Raw genomic sequence first — 24,148 nt, 5'->3', positions numbered from 1 at the left:
AGGAACCTCAGGAGTTGTTTCTCCCTTTAGCAGGCTGGGATCAAATAGATCCTGGGGATTTGCCAACTGTTTGATTTCAGAGGAGAATATTATGATTGAACCTGTGAGACTTATTAGTCTCAGAGGGGGGAATGTAGGGGGTGGGTCCCAAAGACCCTCCTCATTATGGATTAAGGGGACTTTAAGATTCATATGTTTTGCTGCAGGCCTTATAATAGATACTGTTGCTATGTGTCTAAAAACTCTGCCACTATACGTTGCACAAACTATCTATATTAGTCTTTGTGGTTAAGCTATGGCTGTTGCGAGAGTGTGCTTGCAGGCTAGGTCTGAGTCAAACCGAAACTAGATAAAGAGAAGTAACCACTGTCTGGTTTTGATATTTTGATCTTGTGAGAGGACAATGCTAATAAATTCAGAGAAGCTACTGTACTAAGTTGCCTTATAAGGTAACCTCAGCTTATTGTTACACACATACATTTGATTTTGTATTTTTTTATTTTACCGTTATTTTACCAGGTAAGTTGACTGAGAACACCTTCTCATTTACAGCAACGACCTGGGGAATAGTTACAGGGGAGAGGAGGGGGATGAATGAGCCAATTGTAAGCTGGCGATGATTAGGTGACCATGATGGTATGGGAATTTAGCCATTGACGTAGGGGATCTTACCACTAGGGAGTGATCACAGGTATATAATCAGCTGTGCCCTTTGGTGGGGTGCAGAACTTACTCGGAAACATGCGTGCTATGTTCCCGATTGTTAACTTCTTTCTGCAATTGCATTAAATAAAGGTTTGATTGATTTACTTAAAGAAGATATTGTCTGACTGCTGATTTCACCAATAAGCCAAAGAATGACAAGGGACAAGGAACCTACACCACCATTAGCAATTGTCATCATCAATCAAGTCAACATTATGCTGGCAAATCATTTTGAATTCATATGAAGAGAAATAATGAAGAGAAATTATAGATACAACGTATCAGTGCTCATCGGCCATTGAACATAAACATTACAAAACAAGTTGGAAATCGCAAATTCAACAATGAGTGGTTTGAAAGGAATCAGTGACTGTGTGGTCCCAAATCTGTGAATAAGGGGCTCTTTTCCAAGTTTAAAATGATAAACATTCAACATTGGCCATGCTGTCAATGAAGCATGATTTGTGCCACGCTCAAAACAACTGTTAACTCGGAACTGTGAAAACTTGACTTCAGTGAGTTCAAGACAACTGGGAAGTCGGGAATAAACTAGCTCCGACTGGGAAAATACATTTTGAACGGTCATCCAATTCAGAAATATAAATTCGGCCTCTTTCTAGAGCTACGACCTGAAGATCAATGACATCATCATGATTCAACCTTGTTTTTTTTCAGAGTTCCCAGTTGTTTTGAAAGCACCATAAATCCAGAGAATGCCAGACTCTGATGACAAACATTTGCCACGAAGGACCGCCGCGCCCCCTTCCTGTTCAAGTGAGCACAGCGCAACAAGGTGAGTCCAAAAATGTTTTGTATGTTGCTGCATAAATTACACCAGGAATGCACAATCCCTCCATCAGTGCTCAGACTGTCCGCAATAGGCTGAGAGAGGCTGGACTGAGGGCTTGTAGGCCTGTTGTAAGGCAGGTCCTCACCAGACATCACCAGCAACAACGTCGCCTATGGGCACAAACCCACCGTCGCTGGACTAGACAGGACTGGCAAAAAGTGCTCTTCACTGATGAGTTGTGGTTTTGTCTCACCAGGGGTGATGGTCGGATTCAAATTTATCGTTGAAGGAATGAGCGTTACACTGAGGTCCGTACTCTGGAGCGGGATTGATTTGGAGGTGGAGGGTCCGTCATGGTCTGGGGCCGTATGTCACAGCATCATCGGACTGCGCTTGTTGTCATTACAGGTAATCTCAACGCTGTGCATTACAGGGAAGACATCGTGCTCCCTCATGTGATACCCTTCCTGCAAGACAGGAATGTCAGTGTTCTGCCATGGCCAGCGAATTGAGCATTGAGCATGTCTGGGACCTGTTGGATCGGAGAGTGAGAGCTAGGGCAATTCCCCCCCCAGAATTCCCCCCCAGATAAATCACAACCAAGTGATTGATCTTGTAGTGTGTGACCCCTTGTCTGTGCCACTACATTGGAAACGCAATAGAACGACAGGGAAGACAGTTGTTTAATGTGAGCGGCTTAGCGATTTAAGGATTTTGAAAGTCATGTAGTGTCCACCCGGTTTTAGTGTTATTCTCCGACCACCCATTCTAACGTACTACATACAGTATTTAAACTGCATACTATGTACTCAGTGTGGCTGTATGGTTGAGTGGGTAAAATCCAATTTTTACTGTTTCTCCGGTTTATAAACTAAATCATTGAAAAAGTAAAGGTGGAATTCCACGAAAAATACTTTCCATAGGGACTTATTAGGGTTTTATTTGTTTATCAGTTGTAATATTAAAATACAAAATATATCACTTGTGGATTTTATCTTTAATTCTCCCAAAAAGTATTTAGCAAAAATTATATTGTTCTCTTACTTTTTTTAAATACATAAAATAATGAATAGATTCAATTTTAATTTATTTACATTCTATTGATATCCAAACTGTAAAGAGTCAGATATAAATTTACCTGAATTGTCTGAAACATTTTATAGTGTAGAGTTGTGGCAAGGCCAGAGCTATCTGGCATCCTTGGGACGTCCAACCCCTTAACCCTAACCTGAACCCCTACCCTAGGCTACTTGATAATAAGCATTTCAATTGTTACATGTAGTACAGTGTAATTCTAGCAAAATACTTTTTCTGAAATTGAAAATGAAACTCAGATTATAATTGTTTTATTTTAATATTACAAATGGGTAAACAAACAAAACACGTATAAAATAGATCATCTCTAAGGTTTATTTAATTTACACAAAACATCAAGAATAAACTTAATTTCAGTATGGCCCACACTTGAGCCCACAATGTGCCTTTAAGATATATTTGTATTGCCCTGAGGGAGAAGTGCATGCTGACTAAGTGAAAGTGAAAGTGTCCATATCCTACATTTTGTTTTACTAAATGTCGCTGTTATAAATAATTAACTTGCGCAGATAAACAGCCAGATCTTTTGGTATCCTCAGCTTTTCATACACTGGGTGAGAGACCACACTTCACTGTCGACTGCAAATAGTTGAATAATTAAGGTAGGCCTAAACACAACTTAATTTAAAGGCAATTTCGACATTATGTAACATGTTAATACAATCATATTGCTTGGGTGATTTCTCGTTATAGTTTAATGTCAATATAATGTAAACAAATTAACGTAATGTGTTCAATCCCCAAACAAGATACAATCTGGAATTTTTTATAAAAAAGATTTGGGGTGAAAATTCTAAATTAATACCAGTGGTGGGTGATATATGGGGCTTTGGTGACAAAACGAATGGCACTGTGATAGACTGCATCCAGTTTGCTGAGTAGAGTGTTGGAGGATATTTTGTAAATGACCTCTCCAAAGTCTAGGATCGGTAGGATAGTCAGTTTTACAAGGGTATGTTTGACAGTGTGAGTGAAGGAGGCTTTGTAGCGAAATAGGAAGCCGATTCTAGATTAAATTTTGGATTGGAGATGCTTAATATGAGTCTGGAGGGAGAGTTTACAGTCTAACCAGACACCTAGGTATTTGTAGTTGTCCACATATTTTAAGTCAGAACCGTCCAGATTAGTGATGCTTGTCGGGTGGGCGGGTGCTGGCAGCGATCGGTTGAAGAGCATGCATTTAGTTTTACTAGCATTTAAGAGCAGTTGGAGGCCACGGAAGAACTGTTGTATGGCATTGATGCTCGATTGGAGGTTTATTAAGTGTCCAAAGGGCCAGATGTATACAGAATAGTGTCGTCTGCGTAGAGCTGGATCAAGGAATCACCCGCAGCAAGAGCGACAACGTGATATATACAGAAGAGTCGGCCCGAGAATGGAACCCTGTGGTACCCCCATAAAGACTGCCAGAGGTCCGGACTACAGGCCCTCTTATTTGACACACTGAACTCTGAGAAGTAGTTGGTGAACCAGGCGAGACAGTCATTAGAGAAACCAAGGCTGTTGAGTCTGCCGATAAGAATACAGTGATTTACAGTCGAAAGCCTTGGCCAGGTCGATGAAGATGGTTGCACAGTACTGTCTTTTATCGATGGCGGTTATGATATCATTTTGTACCTTGAGCGTGGCTGAGGTGCACCTGTGACCAGCTCTGAAACAGGATTGCACAGCAGAGAAGGTACGGTGGGATTCGAAATGGTCAGTGATCTGTTTGTTAACTTGGCTTTCGAAGACTTTATAAAGGCAGGGCAGGATGGATATAGGTCTGTAACAGTTTGGGTCTAGAGTGTCACCCCCTTTGAAGAGGGGGATGATCGCGGCAGCTTTCCAATCATTGGGAATCTCGGACGATACGAAAGGTTGAACAGACTAGTAATAGGTGTTGCAACAATGGCGGTGGATAATTTTAGAGAGGGTCCAGAATGTCTAGCCCTGTTGATTTGTACGGGTCCAGGTTTTGCAGCTCTTTCAGAACATCAGCTATCTGGATTTGGGTGAAGGAGAAGCTGGAGAGGCTTAGGCAAGTAGCTGCGGGGGATGCGGAGCTGTTGGCCGGGGTTGGCGTAGCCAAGAGAAAAGCATGGCCAGCCGTAGAGAAATGCTTATTGAAATTCTCGATTATCGTGGATTTATCGGTGGTGACACTGTTTCCTAGCCTCTGTGCAGTGGGCAGCTGGGAGGAGATGCTCTTATTCTCCATGGACTTTGGTGTCCCAAAACTTTTTGGAGTTAGAGCTACAGGATGCACATTTCTGTTAGGAAAGCAAAGGCTAGCTTTTTCAAACTGACTGTGTATTGGTTCCTGACTTCTCTGAAAAGTTGCATATCGCGGGGACTATTCAACGCTAGTGAAGTACGTCACATTATGTTTTTGTGCTGGTCGAGGGCAGTCAGGTCTGGAGTGAACCAAGGGCTATATCTGTTCTTAGTTCTACATTTTTTTGTAAACGACACTGTTACAAATAATTCCCTTCCGCAGGAAAACAGCCAGGCCCATTGGTATCGTCAGCTTTTATACACTGGGTGAGAGACCACACTCCACTGTTGACTGCAAAAAGTTAAAGAATTAAGGTAGGCCTAAAAACACCAATTTAAAGGTAATTCCTTTATTATGTAACATGTTAATACTATCCTTTTTTTGTAAGATTTTATTTTTAGTCCTTTTTTTTACGATACAAAACATACACATACCATTGACGACATAGACACACACAAAAATTCATAACATCACCCCTGCACAGACAGGTTTAGTGACTCGACTACAACACTGCAAATAGCAAACAAACATGTATAAAGGAGAAACAATCCTGACCATTTTTAAAATGTATTATCAATCATGAACAAAATCATGTAACATCAATGTGATAAGTTTGTGAACATGATAAGTTTTCGCTCTTCCCTTGTACTTGATTGATAAATTAAGGCCACTAATTAGTAAGGAACTCCCCACATATGGTTGTCTAGGGCTTAATTGAATGGAAAAACCAAAACCCTGCAGACACTCAGCCCTCCATGGAATGAGTTTGACAGCCCTGCCTAAGCCCATATAGCCCATCTATCCTATTTAAAAAGGACTGAAGACAAACAGAATTTCAACATATTTATTAGTGACAAGTGCTTTAACATATATACAGTAAATCAAATTGCCTAGTACACACACATGTTCAAATCAAAAGCCTATTGCACAGAAATATCTGGACAGTCGCATGCATCACAAATTCAGAACGGCTGGACAGCAACATAAAATAAAGCACTGATCATTGGGAACAAGATCAGAATGACTGTTAAGGCTTAATCCATGAATTAAATAATGAAATAGGTAGCCTAGCCTACAAAACTAAAATAACCCATATGTTCAAATCAAAAGGCCTGATTAACATGACATCAATAACACAGCCACATCCAGAGTCCCCGGTGCTGGCAGATTCAGAAATCAGAAGATGGATTAGTATTTAGTTTAAGAACTCTGAAGGACAAGAGAACAAGAAACACCTTTCAATGAGAGAACAGAAATATTTTTCCATACTGAGAATGCGTCATGCGCGATTGTGTTTCCTGCTATTCTATGATTTCTTTCTTTCTTCTTCATGGCGTTTGCATGTCGCCACCTACTGTACGGTAGTGTGTTCAATCACGTTACATTTGTGATACAAAATACAAAAGGGGGGAAAAATAACAATTTAACCACCAACCAACCCGACGCCTATATACCAAAAAATACAAATCTCAAAACATATTTTAACTCTTCTGCAGAAATCTAGTACTTCTCTGCAGCTATAATAAAATGATTTATATGTTTAAAGATAATGATTAAATAATTATACCCTGAAACCTAACTATTAGGGATTATAGTTTATGTAGCATGTATAAGGAATAATTAAAGTATTGAACATAAGTCCGACTAAGGTTCAGAAGAGACTTGGGTGTGAGAGAAATGTGTATGAAAATACTGAGAACAGTTCAACTGTGTTTGACTCGACCTGGCTACAACTCTGAGAAACTTATGATAGGACAGGGAGTACTTCTCAAGGTTTCTCTAATCTCGGGGGAATGGAACTGTCGGCTGGGTAGTCATACACAGGGGTGAGAACTCTGGAGATGGATACAACTCACCTACTGTTCGTGTGTATGTATGTGCGTAGGATACTCACTGTTTGTGTGGAAGTATGTGCGCAAGTATAAAATGGATGTCTTTGTATAATGGACATCAGAGTGCTCTCGTGAATAAACGTTTCGACTATTGTAAGCTGGGAACTCTTGTCTGTTTCATTCAACCAGAACCTTACAAACTCTGGGTTGCAGACTGAGTAGATTAATTGAAGTTTATGAACATTGATAACAAAAGCTACCATCTACACTCATTAAAAACCCAAGACTCCATTCCACTTCTTTGACCTTATCTGCTCTTGTACCATGCCAATGACCTTGGAGGATAGGACACCACCAGTCAACACACCCTGTAACTCTTCTGAAGTCAAATCTCGTATACCCAAATACTTCTCTGCAGCTGCCACATCTATTTTCTGTGATTTACGTTGCATTTCTGCGGTACATTTGATAACCATTGCTATGACTGCGAAGAAGCCAACCTTACTGAAGCATAAATCCCTCGTTGGCCTATTCCTCTGTGCTGGCACAAATCTACTACTCACTGATATCCTCTTAGGATGCCTCACCCTTGACCCATCTTCCTCTACAAAAGCTATAATAGGACATCTGATATATCCAAACATGACTTTGTCGTGTAGAGACTCTGACTCCAAAGGACTGACAGTGGCTCCTCTATTTTACCACGCTCCCCACCGGGTCTGCCCGTCGCACCAAACGACGGGCATCACAAACGGCAGGAATTTTCAACTTCAATTGCTCCACCTCCACACTTAACTTTACCCCAGAAATCCCTAATTGCAATGGCGCCCTGTTCATAAGAGCAAAGAAAAAATATATCTTGACCCAAGATGCGTGACATGGAGCACCTGCTCCCTCTGATCAGAAGAAACACAAACAAATGTCACATGTCCACTACAGATTACCTTCACTGATTCAACAAACAAACACCCAACTCCTTTCCCACCCACCCTGAAACTACAAATCGATCCACCAAAAGGCAAGGATCCAAAAATGGCACTGCAACTGGACCAGATTCTTCTTCATCATGTCCATCGATGCCATGCTCAGGTTCCAAATGCCATTTCCCCTACAGAACTGTCTGGTGCCCTGCTCACTCTGTTTGCACTTCTTCTTTGACACTCCATCTCCATTTTTATCACCGTCTTCCTCAGATTCAAATCTCTGCTTTCCTCATGCTCTTCATCCTCTTCCTCTTGAGTCTATATTGAACATACGTTTTAGTCCAGGATTAGGGAAACCGACCCCAAAAGTGTACATTTTCAAAATGTTGCATACTATTAAACTTTATTATTTTGCATACTAAAACAGCCTATTATTTAGGACGCAAGTATGGGTATTCTGACACGGCCAGTAATTGAAGTACAATCCAAAAATGAGTGAAAAAAATAGAACTAATTCATAAAACTTACACATGAGAATATTGTTATTTTATTCCTACAAACACATTACTGCCATTCACTGTTTATGATTGATCTCACATTTTTATGGTTAGGCTACTTGATAATAAGCATTTTAATTTCAATCTCCACTTGTAGTGCAGTGTTCGAAGATTTGGGTAAAATAAAGTGATCAAGTACTTTTCTATTACATGCAGTGTATTTCTGTCACGCCCTGGCCTTAGTATTCTTTGTTTTCTTAATAATTTTGGTTAGGTCAGGGTGTGACATGGGGAATGTATGTGTTTTTTGTAGTGTCTAGGGTGGTTGTAAGGTTTAGGGGGTTTATTAGAGTAGTTGGGTTTATGTTTAGTATAGTAGTCTAGCTGTGTCTATGGTTGAGTGTAGGTATCTAGGAAAGTCTATGGTTGCCTGAATTGGGTCTCAATTAGAGACAGCTGGTTATTGTTGTCTCTGATTGGGAGCCATATTTAAGGCAACCATAGGCTTTAGCTGTTTGTGGGGAATTGTCTATGTTGAACGTAAGTAGTTTGTGTGTGCACTTGCGTTTGTAGCTTCACGGTCGTTTATTGTTTTTGTATAGTTTGTATAAGTGTTTTGTTTCATGTTCATCTTCGTCGTTATAATAAAAGAAGATGGCTTATTTTCCACATGCTGCGTTTTGGTCCGTCTCTCCTCCACACGATCGTGACAATTTCAAACATGATGTTGCCATGTGTAGCATTTTGAAAATGTATCAGGTAGTATCTAAATTTATTCTCAATCTAGTAGCGTTACATTTACAATTTAAAACTAATTTAGATTAGGAAAAGTAACAGGGTACTTACATGGCGTCAATAAAAAGGTTTCTCAAGCCCTGATAAATATTTAACTATCCTCTTTTTCCTTTTCTTGTCACCTAGGAGACTGGAGGTAAAGAAACAACGGTGACCAAACACCATCACACCATGGAAAACTACACAGATTATCCTCTGTATCCTGACAATTACTATTACAGCCCTGACGATGACCATTTCCGCCCTGATGATGACCATTTCCGCCCTGACGATGACCATTTCCGCCCTGACGATGACCATTTCCGCCCTGATGATGACCATTTCCGCCCTGACGATGCCCACAACCTCCCTGACTCAGGGGCCATTGTAGCGTCAGTGCTTATTCTCCTTGGTATTCTCCCTGTCTGTTGGATTATCTGGTTTGCCTGTTGTAAACTCCGTGAAAGAGCACTTGTCACAGTCTTTCTTGTGTCCCTCCTTATCAATGACACAGTGCAGCTGATCACTTCCCTTTTTGTTGTGGGAATTAAACTAATGGGGATTTCCTGTTATAGTTCGTGCCATGCATTACTCCAACTGTTCATTCTGTCAAGATTCTGCGGCCAGATTTTTCACCTGCTGGTTGCTCTGGAGAATATATTCTGTCTGAGTCGTACACGGTCTTCCACTCCACCGGGGTTCAAGCTTAAGTGTTTCTTCTATCTCCTCTCTGCAGCTGTTTGGCTCGGCTACATTGTAATTGCATTTTTAGTAAATGTGGATGATATGAATAATTATCTTTGCTATATTTTTTTAAATTTCTTTGGAGTTTTGTGCACAGCTGCTGCAGCATGTATAATGATCCTAAAACCCTTGAACCCCACCAAAACTAGTCAGAGTTTGAAGGTATTAGCAGTGGCCATGTTAACTTATGTGATACTCTATGTTCCTGATTCCCTCTACTGGATAATACAACACTACGGACCTGCTTGGACAGATGAGTTTAGATATGATTATTTTTTCCTCTACCTGCCGTGCCTGAGACCCATCACTGACTGTGTCCTGTGTTGGTATATATGCAGGGCACATCGTATAGAGTGGAATGAGGTAGGCATACTACCCAATTCACTTACCCTCGATTCCTCTCATTCTGTCGTCACCTTCTCAAACTGCATTGGAAGAGGACCATTGGGAGGGACCTCCAATACTGGAGGATGAGAGATTATGGGATGTGAGGAATCAAGGAAAGATACATTGTGATAAAGCCCAGTACTGAAGGCTATTTGAGGGCTAATAATTATTTGAAGGAGTGGAGGCTGGTGGGAGGAGCTATAGGAGGACTGGTTCATTGTAATGACTGGAATGTAATAAATGGAACTGAGGCTAACATGTGGTTTCCATATGTGTGATGTGTTCCATTAATTCGTTCCATTAATTCCCTTTCCCTCCCATTAAAATGAGCCCATCCTCCTATAGCTCCTCCCACCAGCCTCTACTGGAGTGATAAGGGAGAGATCTGGTGAATTTGGGATGGACGATACCTGTGGAAAATGTAAAAAAAATAAAAGATATACAAAAATAAACATACTGTTGTAGTTGTGTTTTGCTCGAAGGCCGGAGTTAAATCCGACTGCGGGTTGTCAACAATGCAGCTTTGAAAGGCAATTTCCAATTGAGTCGACATATGCAGCGGTTACCGTGAATGAGATCTCCGTGACCGCGGGAACTTTAAAAGCTGCATTTTTGATAACCCACGTCGGATGTAACCCCCAGCCTAACACTTGCACTTGTCTTTTTCCTACTAAGCACTGGGCTTTGCTGATAACTGCTTTTAATGGAAAACGTTTTTACTTGCAATTACTTTGATATGTAGTTGTCTTACCTAGCTTAAATGAATGCACTGACTGTAAGTCACTCTGGATAAGTATGACCAAAATGTAAATACGTAGAGGCTAGTTGCAACTAAATAACAGATGGACTTGTTTGTGATCCTCCTTGATTGGCCAACGAGTTATCACTTTGTATCAACAACAATCCTATTCACAGTTCATATCTTTTATTAAATGATTTGGAACATATCAAGACGTTTTTAATCAGTACAAACATTCATAATTATAATAAACAATGATGTAATTAACAGGATTTGTTGTTGTTGTCTTGATTATAACCTTTATTATATATTTTCCTCATGAACATGTAAACAATCATTAAGTTTTCCCCACCATGTTTGTGTCCTTGTTCAGGACCTAGAACAGTACCATAGAGAGAGGGCATATCTTTGCATCCTTGTAACAATGGCTTCTATGACAGTATGGACAGAACAAGAATGTGATTTTCTGGATTTTATTTCTCATTTTGTCTGTCATAGTTGAAGTGTACCTATGATGAAAATTACAGGCCTCTCTCATCTTTTTAAGTGGGAGAACTTGCACAATTGGTGGCTGACTAAATACTTTTTTGCCCCACTGTAAAGTAATAAAAACATGTGTTTAATCATAGCAAAAATGTTTGTGTTTAATACATGTAAATGTTACATTTCATATCTCTGGTCCAGGGTCACATTCCCAGTCCAGAGCTTTGGTCCAGGCCTCCAGGGAGTCTCACTCTCCTCCTGCTCCACAGTCACCTGGTAATGAAACATGACAGACAATAAAACATGAACACACTGCCCCCTACAGCTACATGTTTTTTATTTATATATATATTTAAATATAACCTTTATTTAACTAGGCAAGTCAGTTAAGAACAAATTCTTATTTGCAATGACAGCCTACTCCAGCCAATCCCGGAGGACTCTGGATCAATTGTGCGTCGCCCTATGGGACTCACGGCCGGTTGTGATACAGTCTGGAATCAAACCAGGATGTCAGAAGTGACACCTCTAGCACTGAGATGCAGGGCCTTAGACCGCTGCGCCACTCGAGAGAACCCCACAGGACAACATTCATCACAGGAACAACACTCAGATGGGTCAGTGTACAGCAGTGGTCAATGACACCTGGTCATTGAGAGTTTACAGCGTGGTGAAGATTTTCGTTGGAAAATATCAAGATGTATTTGATCAGTACAAACATTACCAGTCATAATACTAATAAAAAACAATTTTGCAACTAACTACAACAAACTTTTTGGGGGGTATTGAATATATTGACAAAAAATATGGCTTAGTTTTCTTTATTTACTCACCCCACAGCCATCATTAGCATCGCTGCTAGTGAAACAATGGGAGTGGTATGGCCTTCGACAGGATGCTTCAGAAATAATGCCCAAATCCTTTAAGTTACTTTAAACCAAAAGGTATAACACCCAAAATATCAAAACAAGTTGCCCATAAAGAACATTGGAGGATATTATAGAACTTCTGGATCTTCCTGTTCACTCCTCCATCTGTAGTGTCCCCCTGCTCTGGCTAAAGGGGGAAATGGGTTGATCTGAACCATAATCACAATGTTGTGCAGGGTGGTAGTGCTGCTGGAGCGTTGGAGAGCGGTGCTCCATCACTTTTATCAATTAGAGACATTTTATGAATTATTTTTAATTACCCCTTAAATTCAATTAAAACGATAGAATGACAAACCAAATAAATATGTAAAGCAGCCTAGAGGTAACCAACTCCCTGGGTGCTGACTGCAGGAAAAAGTGGCGAAAATAAATGTCTCTTTCCTGGTCCAAAACGCCCGGCGCTCACTTTGAGCTGGCACAGTTTTACATAGAGCCTCCCCCTTTTTCCTCCAAACATAACGATGGTCATTACAGCCAAACAGTTCTATTTTTGTTTCATCAGACCAGAGGACATTTCTCCAAAAAGTACGATCTTTGTCCCCATGTGCAGTTGCAAACCGTAGTCTGGCTTTTTTATGGCGGTTTTGGTGGAGTGGCTTCTTCCTTGCTGAGCGGCCTTTCAGGTTATGTTGATATAGGACTCATTTTGCTGTGGATATAGATACTTTTGTACCTGTTTCCTCCAGCATCTTCACAAGGTCCTTTGCTGTTGTTCTGGGATTGATTTGCACTTTCGCACCAAAGTACGTTCATTTCTAGGAGACAGAACGCATCTCCTTCCTGAGCAGTATGACGGCTGCGTGGTCCCATGATGTTTATACTTGCGTACTATTGTTTGTACCGATGAACGTGGTACCTTCAGGCGTTTGGAAATTGCTCCCAAGAATGAACCAGACATGTGGAGGTCTAAAAAAGAGGTCTGAGGTCTTGGCTGATTTCTTTAGATTTTTCATGATGTCAAGCAAAGAGGCACTGAGTTTGAAGGTAGGACTTGAAATACATCCACAGGTACACCTCCAATTGACTCAAATGATGTCAATTAGCCTATCAGAAGCTTCTAAAGCCATGACATCATTTTCTGGAATTTTCCAAGCTGTTTAAAGGCACAGTCAACTTAGTGTATGTAAACTTCTGACCCACTGGAATTTTGATACAGTGAATTATAAGTGTAATAATCTGTCTGTAAACAATTGTTTAAAAAATGACTTGTGTCATGCACAAAGTAGATGTCCTAACCGACATTCCAAAACTATAGTTTGTTAATTAACAAGAAATTTGTGGAGTGGTTGAAAAACAAGTTTTAATGACTCCAACCTAAGTGTATGTAAACTTCCAACTTCAACTGTATGTGGTAGTGGCGTAGGGGCCTGAGATCACACACTTAGTGGGTTGTGAAATCTGTTATGAATGTATTGTAATGTTGTATAACTGCCTTAATTTTGCTGGACCCCAGGAATAGTAGAAGGAATAGTTATGGGGATCCATAATAAATACAAATACAAAAATCCGATGTAACAAGAACAGCCAAAGACAGAAAACTCTACAAGGGGTTGCTAAAACGGCTGTCCTCAAAACAGTTTGTTATGGACTTGGGGATCATGTATGACAAAGTTAATGAACTCGCCCTGTCTGATTGTAGCCTATGTCTTTCAAGATGACATAGGCCTAATGATTAATGTGTATTTTACATAATAGAACCTGAATATAATAGCATAGTAGGCCTATATTACTGATACACCAAAAACAACCCCAATCAGGCAGGCTGATTTGTCAGACAGACATTTGTTGAGCTTTTAGGATGCTTGCTGAAGCCGAACAGTCTTTTTTCCCTCATGTGGCTAAAACTCAACAGAGAGCGCCACTAGGGAGGATATATACTTTAAATCAAAATACAAGAAAGACAATAGTTTAAAACCTTTTGCTCTAATTCGCTCATGAAACAGTAATTCAAGAATTTCTAAATGCATATTCCAATGAATCTGATTCCCTGTAAAAAAATATTAAGTTATGTCAACTTGAATTCAACTTTTCAGCACAGAAGTTCAACATACTTTGACTACTGAGTCAAGTCATAAGTCCTCTCAACTTACATTATTTTTCTCGGCTGATGGATTTTTCATTGTTAAACCTCTCTAGGGTACGTGGGACGGTAGCGTCCCACCTGTCAGCAGCCAGTGAAACTGCAGGGCGCCAAATTCAAAACAACAGAAATCCCATAATTACAATTCCTCAAACATACATGTATTTTACACCATTTTAAAGATACACTTGTTGTAAATCCAGCCACAGTGTCCGATTTCAAAAAGGCTTTACCACGAACGCAAACCAAACGATTATGTTAGGTCAGAGCCAAGTCACAGAAAAACACAGCCATTTTTCCAGCCAAAGAGAGGAGTCACAAAAAGCAGAAATATAGATAAAATTAATCACTAACCTTTGATGATCTTCATCAGATGACACTCATAGGACTTCATGTTACACAATACATGTATGTTTTGTTCGGTAAAGTTCATATTTATATAAAAAAATCTCAGTATACATTGGCGCGTTATGTTCAGTAGTTCCAAAACATCCAGTGATTTACAGAAATACTCATAATAAACATTGATAAACGATACAAGTGTTATTCACAGAATTAAAGATATACTTCTCCTTAATGCAACCGCTGTGTCAGATTTCAAAAAAACTTTACAGACAAAGCAAACCATGCAATAATCTGAGTACGGCGTACAGACGACAAATCAAGCCAAATTGATATCCGCCATTTTGGAGTCAACAGAAGTCAGAAATAGCATTATAAAAATGTACTTACCTTTGATGATCTTCATCAGAATGCACTTCCAGGAATCCCAGTTCCACAATAAATGTTTGTTTTGTTCGATAATGTCCATCATTTATGTCCAAATTCCTCCTTGTTGTTAGCGCGTTCAGCCCAGTAACCCAGTAATCCAACTTCATGATGCAAAAAGTTCCGTTACAGTCCGTAGAAACATGTCAAACGATGTATAGAATCAATCTTTAGGATGTTTTTAACATAAATCTTCAATAATGTTCCAACCGGAGAATTCCTTTGTCTTCAGAAATGCAATGGAACGCAGGTCGCTCTCACGTGAACGCGCGAGACTGAGTTCGTGGCTGCTGGCAGACCTCTGACTCTTTCCCCTCTCATTCGGCCCCACTTCACAGTAGAAGCCTCAAACAACGTTCTAAAGACTGTTGACGTCTAGTGGAAGCCTTAGGAAGTGCAACATGACCCCATAGACACTGTGTATTTGATAGGGCAAGAGTCGAAAAACTACAAACCTCAGATTTCCCACTTCCTGGTTGGATTTTTTCTCCGTTTTTTTCCTGCCATATGAGTTCTGTTATACTCACAGACATCATTCAAACAGTTTTAGAAACTTCAGAGTGTTTTCTATCCAGATCTAATTATATGCATATTCTAGTTTTTATGGCTGAATAGCAAGCAGTTTAATTTGGGCATGCTTTTCATCCAAAATTCCCAATGCTGCCCCCTACCCTAGAGAAGTTAAAAACACTTACATTTTTACATTGTAAATGCTAGTTGTTTCATATTGCCAGGATTCACAGCTGCACTCAGACATGCATGTTGAGAGGACTTATCTTAATATTTCAACAGCTGCTTGCTTGAGTCTTTTTTCTTCCAACAGTTTGTAGTGCAAATATTCTGTACATTATACTGAATAAAACCATTAATAGGTGCTCAACTAGTAAAACATTGGCTAGTAAAACAAGTAGTCCCAGTCTTGACCAGACCCAAAATCAACAATCAGTGCACACAGGACAATAATTCACCATATTGACTCATTTACATTTACATTTACATTTAAGTCATTTAGCAGACGCTCTTATCCAGAGCGACTTACAAATTGGTGCATTCACCTAATGACATCCAGTGGAACAACCACTTTACAATAGTGCATCTAAATCTTTTAAGGGGGGGGGGGGGGGCAGAAGGATTGCTTTATCCTATCCTAGGTATTCCTTGAAGAGGTGGGGTTTCAGGTGTCTCCGGAAGGTGGTGATTGACTCCGCTGTCCTGGCGTCGTGAGGGAGTTTGTTCCACCATTGGGGTGCCAGAGCAGCGAACAGTTTTGACTGGGCTGAGCGGGAACTGTACTTCCTCAGTGGTAGGGAGGCGAGCAGGCCAGAGGTGGATGAACGCAGTGCCCTTGTTTGGGTGTAGGGCCTGATCAGAGCCTGAAGGTACTGAGGTGCCGTTCCCCTCACAGCTCCGTAGGCAAGCACCATGGTCTTGTAGCGGATGCGAGCTTCAACTGGAAGCCAGTGGAGAGAGCGGAGGAGCGGGGTGACGTGAGAGAACTTGGGAAGGTTGAACACCAGACGGGCTGCGGCGTTCTGGATGAGTTGTAGGGGTTTGATGGCACAGGCAGGGAGCCCAGCCAACAGCGAGTTGCAGTAATCCAGACGGGAGATGACAAGTGCCTGGATTAGGACTCTCAGTATTGAGTGGAGACAACCAGTTTAACAATCTCTTTCAAGTCCATCAATATATCCTATGTAGACTTTCTGGTACATTGCTGCCAATCATGAGGGGGAGTAATCGTAACAGTGCCCAATGTTAATATAATGGACCCACAATCCATTGAGTTGAGCAACCAATGCACATGTGAATTCATTTTGAACCATTTGACTTTTGAATTTTATTTTTTCAAACAGTTTTGTCATTTTCTGGAAATGTAGTAAACATGCAATGCTGGGCTTCAGTGGCAACACAATACTGTGTGTGGAACTCCTAAAAGTGCATATCAAAACATATCAAAGTCATACTCTTGAAGACTAATGTTGCATATTTGAAATATTCAGAAAACTTGTTAGTAGCGCAAATATTCTGTAAAACCTCACTAAATACAACCTAACTAAATACAACCTCTCAAGGGAGCACCTCAAAATCATTCTTTTAGCTTTTTCTGCATTTAAGGTATCATAAATGCCACACATATAAGTACTCACAAATATGTAAAGTAAAGTGTTTTCTTTTGTGTATTGTTTTTCAGACCTTCAACATTGTGGCACCCCGGAAGACAACAGTCCTGGAACGCCTCCCCTGGTTTGTTGGCAAAAATCCAGCAAAGCTACTGAAGACGTGTTGTTAGTGTTTCATGAAAAGCACCTCTGCATATCTGAAACAGAACTTTATTATGAAGTAGAATTCATTACTTGGGAGGTATAGATTTATTAGATATATATTTTTTAACCCAGTTTGAAAAAACACTCCAAACAGCCTACCCCACCGCTCTGAGGTGTCTGCATGATCCTAAACCAAATACTTTTAGACTTTTACTCAAGTGGTATTTTACTGGGTGACTTTTACTTTTACTTCAGTCATTTTCTATTAAGGTATCTGTACATCTGGACACTGTCTGTTTACCTGGAATTTTTACTTAATGTAGGCTTCCACTTTTAGTCTTGATCTTTACTACACTACTCACTGTTTAGCACATGACCTCACATGTGAATCCGTAAAGAGATGGGTGGTGCTGGCTTAAGAGGGTGTGAACAATGCTGAATGGGTGTAGACAAAGGAGAGCTCTCGAGTAGGTACCAAAACATTCAAAGGCCCTTTTCTCAAAAGTGAGTTCACAAGTTTATCAACTTTCAAAGCAGAATTACTTTCCCATTGTTCCTCAAATGCAGTGTATGATATACCATTTGTAGCTCTGAGTCTCTACTTTTATCCAATGTAAAAAAAAAAAGCAATTTTGCTACATAAGTCCGAATCCAGGTGGTAAGTCACATTTGCCTTTCTCTGTTGTAGTTACAAAAATGACCATTTGCCTCATACAGCACCACACATTTCCTTCGCATAGAGTTGATCAGGGTGTTGATTGTGGCCTGTGGAATGTTATCCCACTAATTCCTCACAATATCCAGCAACTTCGCACAGCCATTGAAGACGAGTGGGACAACATTCCACAGGCCACAAAATGGATGTGCGAAGTTGTTGGATATTTTTTATTTTTTTTATTTTTTTTAACCGTTATTTTACCAGGTAAGTTGACTGAGAACACGTTCTCATTTGCAGCAACGACCTGGGGAATAGTTACAGGGGAGAGGAGGGGGATGAATGAGCCAATTATAAACTGGGGATTATTAGGTGACCAAGATGGTTTGAGGGCCAGATTGGGAATTTAGCCAGGACACCGGGGTTAACACCCCTACTCTTACGATAAGTGCCATGGGATCTTTAATGACCTCAGAGAGTCAGGACACCCGTTTAACGTCCCATCCGAAAGACGGCACCCTACACAGGGCAGTGTCCCCAATCACTGCCCTGGGGCATTGGGATATTTTTTAGACCAGAGGAAAGAGTGCCTCCTACTGGCCCTCCAACACCACTTCCAGCAGCATCTGGTCTCCCATCCAGGGACTGACCAGGACCGACCCTGCTTAGCTTCAGAAGCAAGCCAACAGTGGTATGCAGGGTGGTATGCTGCTGGCGATATTGGCGGGAACTAGAACACGCTATCATACATGTCGATCTAGAGCATTCCAAACATGCTCAATGGGTGAAATGGCTGGTAAGTATGCAGGCCATGGAGTAACTGGGCCATTTTTAGCTTCCAGGAATTGTGTACAGATCTTTGTGACATGGGGCTGTGCATTATCATGCTGAAACATGAGGTGATGGCGGCAGATGAATGGCAAGACAATGGGCCTCAGGATCTTGTCACGGTATCTCTGTGCATTCACATTGCCATCAATAAAATGAAATTGTGTTTGTTGTCCGTAGCTTATGCCTGCCCATACCATAACCCCACCGCCACCATAGGGCACTCTGTTCACAACGTTGAAATCAGCAAACCACTCGTCCACACAACGCCATACATGCTGTCTGCCATCTGCCCGGATATGGAGGTCCTGGGCTGGCATGGTTACACGGGGTCTAAGGTTGTGAGGCCAATTGGACGTACTGCAAAATTCACTAAATCAATGCTGGAGGCGTGCAAATGGCAGTCAACATGCCATTTGCACGCTCCCTCAAAACTTGAGACATCTGTGGTATTATTTTAATCAAAAAGTTTATAACTTACAATGTTGTGTATGAAATATGCAAAATTAATGCGTCAATGGCTGCAGGTGCAAGTTTGTAGCAGGGTTGCCAGGTCAAGCTAAAGTTTCTAGCCCAATGACCACTCAAAACCTGCCCAAAAGGCCTGAAAATGAACCCATTTTTTTTTCAAGCAAGAGAGGAGTTGCCATATTTATACAATACAACTTTTTCCATAACGTTATCGAAACAATTAAGAAGAAATATAATAATAACTTGTAATGATGTTAGAGGCAAAATTAGGGTTTCCTCAAAATAATAATTATTCCAAGCTATGACAGGACATAATAAAGGAATTCGAATAGGTGGTGTGGTGGCTTATTCCTGCTTTACCAAATGAGGAGAGTTACAAACTTCACACACCAGTCAGAGTTATACTTAAACTATATTTTTTATAATAATAAGATATATATAATAATAATAATAGCCTTTTGACTTTCAATGATGCGCCATCTCTAATGAACCATTGAAAGTACCAACAGAAAAGTACAAAGATCTTTTATAGCCAAGATGCACCCCTCTCAACTTACATGACGAACAACAGATACATAGAATGGTCACAAGGTTAAGATTTGTATGAAAGATATCTATAAAACATAGCAGACAGCAACTGCTGTGTCAACAGTTTTCATTGTAAAGACCAGTGTCTGGCCCTCCTACACCAAATTGGAACCCGTCTCACCCTGGTACGGTATAGCACAAAAACATTACCTCATGTTATCTGGAATGCTCTTTAGGCTTTATTACCCAAAGACATCGTAAATCTCCTCTGTCAGTGCTATCTCATAGAGGCCCATCCTCAGTGGAACACACACACAATACTCTATTCTGTCGAATAAAACAACCATTATAATGCAATACAAGCATTATAACATAATCTTGCAATTTTCCACGACAGTGGCAAGAGTAAAGAGAATTCGCCCTTGGTATGTGGCCAATATACCCCGGCTAAGGGCTGTTCTTAAGGAGAAGTTTATTTAAAGTTCCATGCATAACACTTGAATTTTCATCAACATTTATAATGAGTATTTCTGTGAATTGATGTGGCTTTCTGCAAAATCACAGCATGTTTTGGAACTACTGAACATAACACGCCAATGTAAAATGAGATTTTTGTATATAAATATGCAGTTTATTGAACAAAACATACATGTATTGTGTAACATGAAGGCCTATGAGTGTCACCTGATGAATATCATCAAAGGTTAGTGATTAATTTTGTCTCTAATTGTGCTTTTTGTGACTCCTCTCTTTGGCTGGAAAAATGGCTGGGTTTTTCTGTGACTTTGCTCTGACATAACATAATCCTTTGTGGAGCTTTCGCTGTAAAGCATTTTTGAAATCAGACACTGTGGCTGGATTAACGAGAATGTTATCTTTAAAATGGTGCCTAATACTTGTATGTTTGAGAAATTTGATTTATGAGATTTCTGTTGATTTGTATTTGGCGCCCTGCAATTTCATTGGCTGTTGGCAGGTGGGACGCTACCGCTAGCGGAACCCCGTTCCCAGACAGGTTAAGCATGACGCAATGCGAAGTGCCTGGATACAGCAGTTAGATGTGGTATATTACCGCAAACCCCGGGGGTGCTTTATTGCTATTATAAATTGGTTACCAACGTAATTAAAAGAGTCAAAAGTAATGTTTTGTCATAGCAGTGGTATATGGTCTGATATACCACAGCTTTCAGCCAATCAGCGATCAGGGCTTGAACCAGGTTTATAATTGTAAATAAATCCCCTTTGTGCATGTGCATAGCTATGGATACATCAAACAGGAGGGTTTGAGTGATGAAAGTTGGACAGAGGATCTCTAAATCTCTGATCAAGAAAAACCTGGATTAACATAAAAAACGAATGTTAGTCTATTTTCTGCCAATTGTGATGTTATTATGAGCCAAATGTTAAGGCTACAAATGGCCCATTTGCGAGATTTCAATAGGCATAGGCTACAGACTAAACTCTGTGTTTATGATTGTAATTCAATTTTGCCATGGTTTGTTTAGATAAAGGCAGGTAGCCTATAGGCCCTGATAGGCCTACATCTCATTTCAGATGGTCTACAGTAGCCTGGACAAGATGTAGGCAAGATGTAGACTGACAGGTAGCCTATAGGCCCTGATAGGCCTACATCTCATTTCAGATGGTCTACAGTAGCGTAGACAAGATGTAGGCAAGATGTAGATTGAACCATTAAGCAGCTTGCTTAGTTCAAATTAACAGACTCATTTATTCAACATGAATAGCGAGGCGATTAAGAGGTAAGTTCTTGTGTTTCCCAATAGCCTGTTGGAATAGACTACTGAGGATGGGGTCATCATTTTAATCACCGAATTAAATATTAATAATATGTAAATTAATATGCTTGTCAACAACAGCCAGTGTTTATTTTTAAAATGTGTTTTCCCTGCCTAACCCGACTACTGTTACGATTCAATCTAATGCGTTCTAACTGATCAGCATTTGCGATAGAGCTTTGATCATTTCCAATTTAATTAACTAAACATGTCCATTAATAATTGCATAATAACACAAGACTACAACAACAATAAACTGAAGTTATAGTATATTTATTACATTTGTTTGCCAACAAGTGGCAATAATTGATTTGCAATGACTCCAGTGATATCGTCATTTCAACATATTTATTGTATTAAATGGTAGCCTACAATGGCATATACATTAATAGGCTACTTGATGGCCAACAGAGGCAAATGTATCATTCTTCACATTTAGCCTAATGTCAGTTTCATTGAGAACTTTCCCCATAAAAAGAACCACGCCAGGGAGTTCCATAACTTCCATTTCAAATTTCCACTCGGGCAGCTCCGGAGACCCAAGAACTGAGCATGCATAAAGCACTTCGCTTGATACCGTTTTCTTTAAGCAGTCAACATTCGAATGCAGTTTAATTAAACCACCTCCTAATTAATTTATGCAATGCGCTCTAGTGCCCCCAAAGTCATTTTCGAGTGCTTTGTCTCCATTATTTATTAATATGCATTAGTTATAGCGTATTAATATGTTTTATGGAAAATGGGTTGGAAATAGGTGCCTCCGTATGACAAACTCAATAGCCTACTTACAACTGGTAAAAAATTGTCACAACGTGCGCGGCTGCTGCTCTCGCCTCTCGCTCACGTGACTCAGCCAATAGCTGTACTGCTCTCTCAAAACAAACACACCCCTCTGGCCTCCCCATCACTCACTCAGCAACAGCCTGCCTCACTGCCTGACAGTCAGCAGCAGCAGGTCACAGTGAAAGGAATGCCATGGCGGCCGCTGTGCAACATAGAAGTAGCCCAAAATTCTGCAACCGGCGACAAATACATTTTCACCGGCTACATCGTTTTCAAAGTAGCCCAATTTTTTGAAAACCGCGAACATGGTAACACTGGTTTTTAGAGCTTGAAGCCCCTGAATACAATATTAGGAAACCCCGTTTCAGAGGAGCAGGCCAACAATAAAAATGTGGTCAACGATCCCAATGAGCATGCGCAAATGGGTTGAAAACCCTCCCTCTCGTGAAATTTGGGCGTGCACATAAAACAATATTAATCCAGAACACTAATAGAAATTGGTGGGCCAACTACTTTTAACAGTTGAACTCAACTTTTTCACATTTCTTTGTCCAGTTTAATTTCCAATGATTGTTGTTCGACCGTTTTGCAAGTTGGCTTTTTTTTTACAGCGTTGAGATCAAATGACTGGCATTCAGATGCAGTTTGGAGTTTGGACATGTTAAAGCTGAATAATTATCATTCATGATTGACAGGGATGATGGCCTATTTTGAAATAGGTATGCCTATCTTGGTATTTGAGGGTATTAAAGATATAAAGATTTCTTGAGACAATATATGTGGGAATATGTAGACTTTGCAATGGAGGGATGGTATTTTATGCATATTCTACAATGATATTCAATAGTCTACATCTGTCTGTACAAACTTTGATTGAGAAATTATGATGTAATTGAAAAAAATAGTTGCACTCCCACACCTAAAAAAAATAGCACTCCACGTTATGTATGCCTGGGAAATTAACAATTGTTTAATTGACCATACCAAGTAAAACCCTGGGCCCTAGCTATGAGCTCTAAACAATGCCTGGAGTTTTCCTAGTCAGGTCACATGATCTAGAACAAAAACTCCTGGCTTTACAATTTGACTCAGCTGTCCCACACCACGTACCTCTCTCAATGGCAAAATGGTGTGTGGCGAAATGTCCTCTTATGCCGAATTGAAATGGTTGATTATCTCGTTAACGAACGTGTTGATGTGGAGGTCAGGACGTTTCCTGAACGTCACCTTACACTGAGGCAGATGGAGTCCCTGATATCCCAGTAGTCATAGATACAAGCGTTTGATAGATGGATAGAAATTGTCCCTCAGGGAGGAATAAATACCCTATGTAAACCAGTGGCAGACAAAAAATACATACAATTTACTGTATGAGACATAATACGAAGTTGGGATCCATAGAAAGTTCCATAAAACATGGCGTACATTTGCAGAAGTTTTTTCCACATGGAGTGGAGACAGGGTGGACAAAGAGATCCAGGCAGATGGAACAGCGCAACTGGTCTTTTGTCATGCTGAGAGACGCCATATCTACACACACACACACACACACACACACACACACACACACACACACACACACACACACACACACACACACACACACACACACACACACACACACACACACACACACACACACACACACACACACACACACACACACACACTAATAATGTTAAGTATAAATTTACATTACAACTCTTTTACCTTTGTAGTACATTTACATTTTAGTCTATTAGCTAGCAGACACTCTAATCCAGAGCGATTTACAGTCAGTAACATTGTAATAACCCAACCAACAGGATTGTATTAACATG

At 40.3% G+C, this 24,148-nt stretch overlaps 2 protein-coding genes across 4 annotated transcripts in view; one reads left to right on the top strand and one right to left on the bottom strand.

Moving 5' to 3' along the window:
• Window positions 1-24,148, bottom strand: part of LOC129835641 (uncharacterized) — a gene marked incomplete at its 5' end in the record, with an annotated part of 390,259 nt that overhangs the window by 315,972 nt on the left and 50,139 nt on the right. The gene's annotated exons all lie outside the window — the stretch shown is intronic.
• Window positions 3,032-11,015, top strand: LOC129835707 (uncharacterized). 3 transcript variants are annotated; one of them, XM_055901459.1, is made up of 3 exons: window positions 3,032-3,144; window positions 5,070-5,161; window positions 9,021-11,015. In XM_055901459.1, the coding sequence occupies exon 3, from the start codon at window positions 9,066-9,068 to the stop codon at window positions 10,089-10,091; it is 1,026 nt and encodes a 341-aa protein (XP_055757434.1). In that variant the 5' UTR covers window positions 3,032-3,144; window positions 5,070-5,161; window positions 9,021-9,065; the 3' UTR covers window positions 10,092-11,015. The 3 variants fall into 3 exon arrangements, with proteins under 3 accessions (XP_055757434.1, XP_055757432.1, XP_055757433.1); XM_055901457.1 differs by having other exon boundaries at window positions 3,032-3,192; XM_055901458.1 differs by lacking the exon at window positions 5,070-5,161 and having other exon boundaries at window positions 3,032-3,192.

The sequence above is a fragment of the Salvelinus fontinalis genome, chromosome 36 (assembly GCF_029448725.1).
Source record: "Salvelinus fontinalis isolate EN_2023a chromosome 36, ASM2944872v1, whole genome shotgun sequence".
Classification (NCBI taxonomy): domain Eukaryota; kingdom Metazoa; phylum Chordata; class Actinopteri; order Salmoniformes; family Salmonidae; genus Salvelinus; species Salvelinus fontinalis.
This window is presented reverse-complemented; position numbering and strand designations above follow the sequence as displayed.